The 8,193-nt window shown below is 40.8% G+C and overlaps 2 protein-coding genes across 2 annotated transcripts in view; both read left to right on the top strand.

Moving 5' to 3' along the window:
• Nucleotides 1–1,431, top strand: part of LOC138057775 (uncharacterized) — a 2,687-nt gene extending 1,256 nt beyond the window's left edge. The window contains exons 2-3 of the mRNA XM_068903706.1: nt 304–492; nt 1,130–1,431. Of these exons, the coding sequence (XP_068759807.1) occupies nt 304–492; nt 1,130–1,236 (296 nt within the window). The 3' untranslated portion in view covers nt 1,237–1,431. The remainder of the gene's footprint in view (nt 1–303; nt 493–1,129) is intronic.
• LOC138056622 (small ribosomal subunit protein mS25-like) overlaps nt 1–8,193 on the top strand; it is a 194,238-nt gene that overhangs the window by 14,811 nt on the left and 171,234 nt on the right. The window lies entirely within an intron of this gene.

Below are 8,193 nucleotides of genomic sequence, written 5' to 3'. Positions count from 1 at the left end.
CACAAAAATGACAACCCCTTTCCCATGTCCTCTCTCCCGGAGAAAAAGGGTGCGGATTAAAACTTTGTCGTTAGAGAGCCTGGGCTCGATTTAAGCAAGTCTCAGCCACCTACAAGTCCCAATCACCTGGTTGAGACTTGCTAAAATCGAGCACAGGCTCTCTAAATAGCTTTAAATACCCGTAAAACGGAGCACTGATGGAGAGGGGGGAGTAAAATGAGCGCACCGTCGAATTCAATTACTGTTACGAGTTATCGACGTTAAATATGGTTACTTTACTTTACTACTCTGTTTACTTTACAGTTAACTCTCTCGAGTGTTACATGTGCGGTGATGAAAGGTCTCCCTGTGGTGATGCTAACACTCCTACCAGAGTGTGTGATGCATTGGAAGATCGTTGTGTGACGTTTATCATGAAACAAGACCATATGTCCATGACTATGAGAAACTGCACTTATTCGTTGTTATGCCCAGAATCAAGCCCAGCCAATCGTAAGTATAGCCGCAATTAAAAACGTTTGCGGTAAGTCACATGGCAGTGATTTGTCAATTTGCCATATTTTGAAAATAAGTGAACAAATGAGTTGGAAACATCATCAGCGATAGGCTCACTTCCTTAATGCAATACATCAAATTTCTCCTTCAAAAACTACTCGTTATGCCACAGGCAAGCCACGTGTAAATGGCGTATTGGGCGTCTTGTACTATTATTAAATAGATACACTGTAACTGTTCAGTTGTGTTGGTAATCGAGTTAATTGAAACCCATCAAATTTTGTAGTCTGTTGCATAGAATAAATGGTTTTCATGCAGATGTCATCACCGCTATTTTATTCGTCCCCCAGCATTTTCGCATTACGTCACTGTCACCTCGTTCTCCATAGATCACTTAACTGCATTTCTTGACATGTCTTCAATAGATTGGTTGGAAACCATCGGTAATGTAACAGCTCTCGTACCCTGCTCTTGTTTGGCATTGAACAGCTTCTATTGTTTTTAAGTCTAAGTCATTGTTTCAATTGTTTAGTATTTTGTTTTTGGCTTGGATGTAGAGCCAATCAAATTATACGTCACGAGAACCATTGGCAAATCGTAGCTCGCATAAAATCTGAAATATTTCAAATTGCAGCTTGTACCCAAATGGGATCATCACCAACAGCCTGTACATTCACTTGCTGTGAAGGAGATTTGTGCAATGAGCCAGGAACAGCCCCGCGCCATCACAAACAGGTGTAGTCCCAGAATCCACAAAAACATCTGGCAGCGTCATCCCCAGTGTACTGCCGGCGTACGTTGTCTAACTCTTGCAGATCTGCCGTTTTAAATAAGATTTTGTTTTGCTTTTAGAATATTCTTCTGTTTAGAAAACATCTGAAGTTCGTATATGTAGGCAAGAGACAAAAAAAATTAAAAGATAGGGATTTGACAGTACTTGGTCGATTTTATTTCCAGGTTCTCTTACGAAGTCCTTCACGTTCCCGTTCCCAATTGACTCACAAGAGCCTGGTTTCCACTTGCGCTATGAGCGCAAGCAACTTGCGTAAATGTAGAATCGAAGCGTTTTGATCTTGTGACTAGCAGCCATATCTGCATACCAAAACAAAAGGAATAATTTTCACAAAAATAGGGTTGAATTCCCAAAAGAATATTTCACTCCTCTGACTTGGACGTTGTTTCTTTTGTCTCTTCCAACATGGCCGCTGTGACGTTACGTAAAAAACACTCTGTACCGTTCTGTGAGGACGATGACACCAATAGCAAGCTTCATCATACCATGTTGATCGTGGTTATTCATATTGCACAAATAAGAAGCAGGCTAATAAGTTTTAAAGAGCTCGTATAAATTGTCTTTCATGTGAAACTCAGTGGAATTTTGGAGTTTGTGAAATGCGCATGTGCCAAGAAAGAAACATTGCATTCTCTTGATTGAACTTTCTGCGGAGTTCTGCGTTTTTCTCTCTTGTTCAAACATTAGGTCCGCACGTACGTAAATGTTCTGGCTCTCTGATATGTAGCCTACCAAAAATAATTAAGATACTGGCTGGTTTTTACAAGGAATTGACATTTCAGTTGAACAGATTCTACAGGCATAAACTCGTAAGGTAAGAAGCGCGCGTGTCTGGTCTTCTCGAGACAGAGGTGAGAGGTGGTTTCATGCAGACTGGGACGCCAAAAATGCTCTGTTGTAAACATGGCGGTTCACGAGTGAAGTTGTCTCTCTGGCCTTTTTGTGGACGAAGTCCAGCACCTACCGATACAATTTGGGCAAGTTTTGAAAGCTAAAAACCTCAATCAGTGCTCTATTTTGCTGGTAGGACTGGGTGACCCGACACTTATAAAAAATCAATGAAATGAGAATCGGTGTGCTTCCCTTGTCGTGGAATGGCAGAATTACCCAGAATTCTTTTTGGCCATGAAGGAGGCAACTTGAGAAGCACGAGACTGGCTCTCATCAAATGGCTAAACCTCGGCCGGAGCGAAAAGTAGTGAGAACAAGATCTCTAGCCAGATACTAAGGAGTAACCCTGGTGTGTGCTGTTAACGTAGACTTTTGATTTCTGAAGAAGTTTTTACTCTAGAAAACTCGCCACAAAGTAGTGCTTTTTTTCGCTGTTATCCTTGTAGCAAAAAAACTGGCCTTTCGTAATTTCTTGTCAAGCAGAGGGTAGAATGTAAATAAGAGAATACTGGGATTTATATTTGCAAATTACCTGTCCTCTTACCACTTAATAAGCCAAACTCTGCATCTCTATGCAATAAGCGCATTGAAAATCTTCTTATGCATGATCTTCGCGGAAATTACATTTTGTCCTTCAATAAACCTAAAACAAGCAGTTATGGTCTTCGTTCTTTTTCTAACGTATCAGCTAAGCTGCGAAATGCGCTACCTGATTTTATCCGTACCACTGAGTTAACTGGTTTTAAAAGAGAATCGAGGGTCGCTTTTTGTACAGCGGCTTTTCTTGTTAATTAATACAGTTATCTTTAAATATTGTGTGTTTAGTTATGTACCTGTATATGCTATGTATTTTAGCTGTAAATGTAATGTCTCGAAGGTATTAGTTCTTGTAGTTATTCTGAAACATGCATGCATGTTTGTGTGTTACCTTTAGCAGGGCGCATGCGCACACTTTGTAATCTGCGACTTCAGTGCTTACCATATGAAAGAGAAAATGACTTTTGTCTTGAATATATAAGCCATCGAATTCTTACGTTAAACTGACAAGGGCGGTTTGGAGCTGTGAGTAGGCGTGGGATTTGTCACATATGGTTTAGGGGCCCACATATCTCTCCCTCAATGCCGTACCGGGAGGCAAGGTCGGTAGCAGAAAGCAGCGAAGGGCCAACTGCGTCCAAAAGCGATCGCACGGGCCGAAATCCCGGGATGACTCGTTTGGTACGACGCTCCAGCGCCGGTGTCTGGAGGTACTGCGTTTTTCTCTCTTGTTCAAACACTCCGTCCGCGCATGCGCAAATGTTATGGCTTTCTGATACGTAGCCTACCAAAAACAATTAAGATGCTGGCTGGTTTTTACAAGTAATTGATATTTCAGTAGAACTGATTCTACAGGCATCAGTAAACTCGTAAGGTAAGAAGAGCGCATGTCTGGTCTTCTCGACACAGAGGTGAGAGATTGTTTCATGCAGACTGGGAGTCTGGGACGCCTAAAATGCTATGTTGTAAACATGGCGGTTCGAGAGGAAAGTTATCTCTCAGGCCTTTCTAGATCTGTGGACGAAATCCAGGACCTACCGATACAATTTGGTTAAGTTTTGAAAGCTAAAAACCTCAATCAGTGCTCTATTTTGCTGGTAGGACTGGGTGACCCGACACTTATAAAAAATCAATGAAATGAGAATCGGTGTGCTTCCCTTGTCGTGGAATGGCAGAATTACCCAGAATTCTTTTTGGCCATAAAGGAGGCAACTTGAGAAGCACGAGACTGGCCCTCATCAAATGGCGAAAGCGCGGCCAGAGGAAAAAGTAGTGAGAAGAAGATCTCTAGCCAGATACTAAGGAGTAACCCTGGTGTGTGCTGTTAACGTAGACTTTTGATTTCTGAAGAAGTTTTTACTCTAGAAAACTCGCCACAAAGTAGTGCTTTTTTTCGCTGTTATCCTTGTAGCAAAAAAACTGGCCTTTCGTAATTTCTTGTCAAGCAAAGGGAATAATGTAAATAAGAGAATACTGAGATTTATATTTGCAAATTACCTGTCCTCTTACCACTTAAGTCAAACTGCTCATCTCTACGCAATAAGCGCATTAATCGCCTTGAAAATCTTCTTATGCATGATCTCCGCGAAAATTACATTTTGTCCCTCAATAAACCTAAAACAAGCAGTTATGGACTTAAATCTTTTTCTAACGTATCAGCTAAGTTGCGAAATGCGCTACCTGATTTTATCGCATACCCGTACCACTAATTTTACTGGTTTTAAGGACGGTGCCTACTAATTCAAAGGTATTTTTGCCCCGGTTTATGATTATGCAGGAAATGTAGATCTTAACAAGTGTCATAATTGAAATCAAAAACCACGCATTTTTCGAAGATAATTAATCAATATTTGTAAAAAGCTTTAAAATACAGAGCCATGTATGGCACTCTGCCTCAAATTAAAGCTTAATGATCTCTAAAAAATGCATGGTTGCCGCCAATTTTATTTTTGGATACCAATAGTACTTACTAAGATCTACTTTTCCTGCATAATTTTAAACCGCGAAAAAAATAACCCTGTATTGGTAAGCATCATCGATAAGAAATATGAGTATCTTGAGATGCGCAAAACATATGCGCAATAACAATAGTAGGCTCCGTCCTTAAAAGAGAATCGAGGATGGCATTTTGTACAGCAGCTTTTCTTGTTAATTTATATATCTTTAAATATTGTGTACTTAGTATGTACCTGTATATGCTATGTATTTTAGCTGTAAATGTAATGTTTCGAAGATATTAGCTCTTGTAGTTATTCTGAAATTCGAGATGAAATAAAGTTTATGCAAGCAAGCATGTCTGTATGTTACCTTTAGCAGGGCGCGTGCGCACACTTTGTAATCTGCGACTTCATTGCTCACCATATCACAGATAAAATGACTATTCCCTTGAATATATAAGCCATGGATTTCTTACGTTAAATTGACAAGGGCAGTTTGGAGCTGTGCGTAGGCGTGGGATTTGTCACATCTCCGTCAATGCCCTACCGGGAGGCGAGGTTGATAGTAGAAAGCGGCGAAGGAACTCTGCGTCCGAGGGAGATGATGTTAAGAGGTTCCGCTACCTTTTCCACGTTAATGCATTTGTGCATGCTCAAATTTTGTACTAATGATTGGGGAACACTGACGATGGTGAACCGAGCGGGAGAATGGGGCCAACAGCACTTCTCTCTCCCCAGTTTTCCCCTCAGTACCCCCGTTAGTTAACAAGTTTGTCTTCCATGGAGGAGGCTGTTTGGAGGGTTGTCCAATACTCCGACATAATGAGATTCATGGCACTTCACAATAGACATCACAAAGTGTCCCCCAACCTTAATCCTTGAAAAAATAGTAACAGTTTTGCGAGACTTAAAGAGCGGGACACTTTGTGACACTTTGTGATGTCTATTGTGACGTACCAGGAATCTCATTATGTAGGAGTATTGGACATGTATGGCTGTTTCAATGAAATGATCATGTGAGAATAACGGCCCAAGTTAGGCTTACTGAAATTAGATGTTTTCCAATGGTTACGCGAGTTCTCCTTGCTTTTTTCTGACCATTAAAAGTTCAGTTTTATCATTGAGGGTCTCCCAGGGGTTTTGGGAAACAAGGAAACATTATCAATTTCAACTGGGGAACAAGGGAACATAAACCACTTTATATGGATCAAAAAGCTGGGAACAAGTTTTGAACTAGTTTTGGGAGCAAGGGAACTCAGCGATCAAATTTTTAAAGGAAACAAGGACCCCTCCCCCCCCCCCCCCCACTCCCATCCTGGGAGGCCCTCGTCAGTCTACGAGTTATTAATAGCCGTCTGTGTGGAACATGAACTCAAAATCGTATTTATGAGAACAGAAGGCTAACTTGCACCGATGAATCAGATTCTCTGTTTTGCTCAGACTATGAAAGTTGTATTGCTAAGGCCCTTTCTTTCGTTCACCGATGGTTAGCAGTTGTTAGTTTTGGCCAAAAGCCTATTACCAATCATGAGCTTCTGTTTGGGGGGCAGTCGAAACCTATAACGTACGTACTTGTAAAGAAAAATAATCAAGCTTGCGCACATCTGGTTGGCAAATTTCCGTGTTCATTTCCCTCTGTATATTTTCGTTGGAAACTTACAGCCCTTTGTACTTGAAAATTGGTATACCACATTTCCTGCTCAGTTTTAGCACATCGTGATTTCATAAACCGGCCACTGAAGAATTCTTCACCTTGAGTAAAAAACGACATAACGTGAAATGTCTTTGAATCAAGTTATTGATGAGATATGCGAGTGCCTGATTTTGCTCAGTTAGTTGAGCATCAAACGGGGTCATACAACGTCGGTCCCAACACTCAAGTTTTAAATCGAGGAGAAAGTGCTGTATTTGTTATTTCACCCCTGGTCATTTCCCCTGTAACTGGTTAGACTTTCGTGTCCTCTCGGATAAGAACTATACAAAACGGTAGGCGCACGTTTCACACAACCCGTTAAGTCTTCAAAAATTCTACGCGCATTATTCGCGAAAAGTATGGCATAAACATTCCTGTGTTGGGGTCTGAATTATTCTCTCCTGGAAATGTTGTAATTTTAGCGGTGACACCTTAAAAAGGCTTTGCACCCAAATAACCCAAATCAGCCATAAGTGAAGACTACGCTTTTCCTGGTGCTGGTCGAAGCGTAAGTACAAAGATGGAGTTGGACTAAGCATCCGGCAATAAGAATGATCAAAAGACGGTTGTTGATTTAGAAAACACTATGTTTGTGTAATATAAAATGTTGATAGCACCCAATAATACAGTTCCCAGGGCCATTGTGAGGGACAAACGAGCAATTTAAACCGGAAAAAAGGAAACAAGGGCCCATATGTATTTTTTTATATTTCAAAACAAAAAGAAAGAAAGAAAAAATAAGCCGTATTTGTGAATCCTGAAACCAGAAGAAAGGAAATCATGTTCTATGTCATATTTAATTTAAAACAGGCATCAACAGCGTATAGATGTGGGGTGAGGGGTTTTTAATCAAAAGTGCTGAGACACTGTAAAGATAATGATCTGCACGTTCAACAAGTTAAACTTTGCCGAGTTTACGACGACTTCTTTTTCGGGAGAGCTCGTGTACTGGTACAATAAAGTCACAAATGAATTTTACGAGGTTTTCAATGGTCTGAAACATCAAAACTTTACCTGTTAAAATGAAACGTGACTGCGTCTCGGGTTTGCATAACTGTCTCGAATTCTCCCAACTCCCTTAAGTGTTTAGATGAGGCTATTGAAACAGATTTTCTTCAATTGATACACGCTCATATTTCCTACCAGCCAATCAAAACGCGCGTCTGACAACACCACCAAAATTCGCGTGATGTCCATACTCTCATCTAAACACAGCTATTGACCAATGAGAGTGCGCGTACTATCCTAATTATTTTATAAATGGGCCTTGTACCCATGACACGGTCATTCCTCGTTTTGATTGACAAAATTAACTAATTCAGTTTTAGCTATTTTAAGCTTTCGCGTTTCAGCGTGATTTTATCATGCAGCTCACCGTCCCCCGTGACATTTTTCGCCACCAAAATTCATCTGGGAGAGATAAATAAACGTATACAAATTGCGCCATGCGGAAACGGGATTGTTTACGTGCCTTGTCGAAGGGGGCAACTATCCAATGCGGGATAATTGTGACACGCGTTATTCCCGTATCACGTTAGCTGTCATTCTTCACTGCATTGTTCCTACGCAAATCTATAGGTCACCTCATGAGGGAGAAACCAAAAACGCTCATATTGCTTTATTTAATCCCTTTACTTACGCCAAACGTTTGGGTGTTGAGAGGCATAAAGACGCGATACATTATTGAGTAGGCGGTGAAAAAGGTAGAGTTAAAAGTGAGATACTTTGCGGAGATACAAGGTCACTCAGCAGCAGAGAACGTTCTTTCGAGCAAAAAACCATGTCACATTCTCCAATGGTACAAAGGCTTATTGTGCCTGGATCACCATGTTTGAGTATAGGAAGCG

The sequence above is a fragment of the Montipora capricornis genome, chromosome 7, assembly GCF_036669925.1.
Source record: "Montipora capricornis isolate CH-2021 chromosome 7, ASM3666992v2, whole genome shotgun sequence".
NCBI classification, from domain to species: domain Eukaryota; kingdom Metazoa; phylum Cnidaria; class Anthozoa; order Scleractinia; family Acroporidae; genus Montipora; species Montipora capricornis.
The sequence above is the reverse complement of the archived record's forward strand: the minus strand, read 5'-3'. Positions and strand labels throughout refer to the sequence as shown.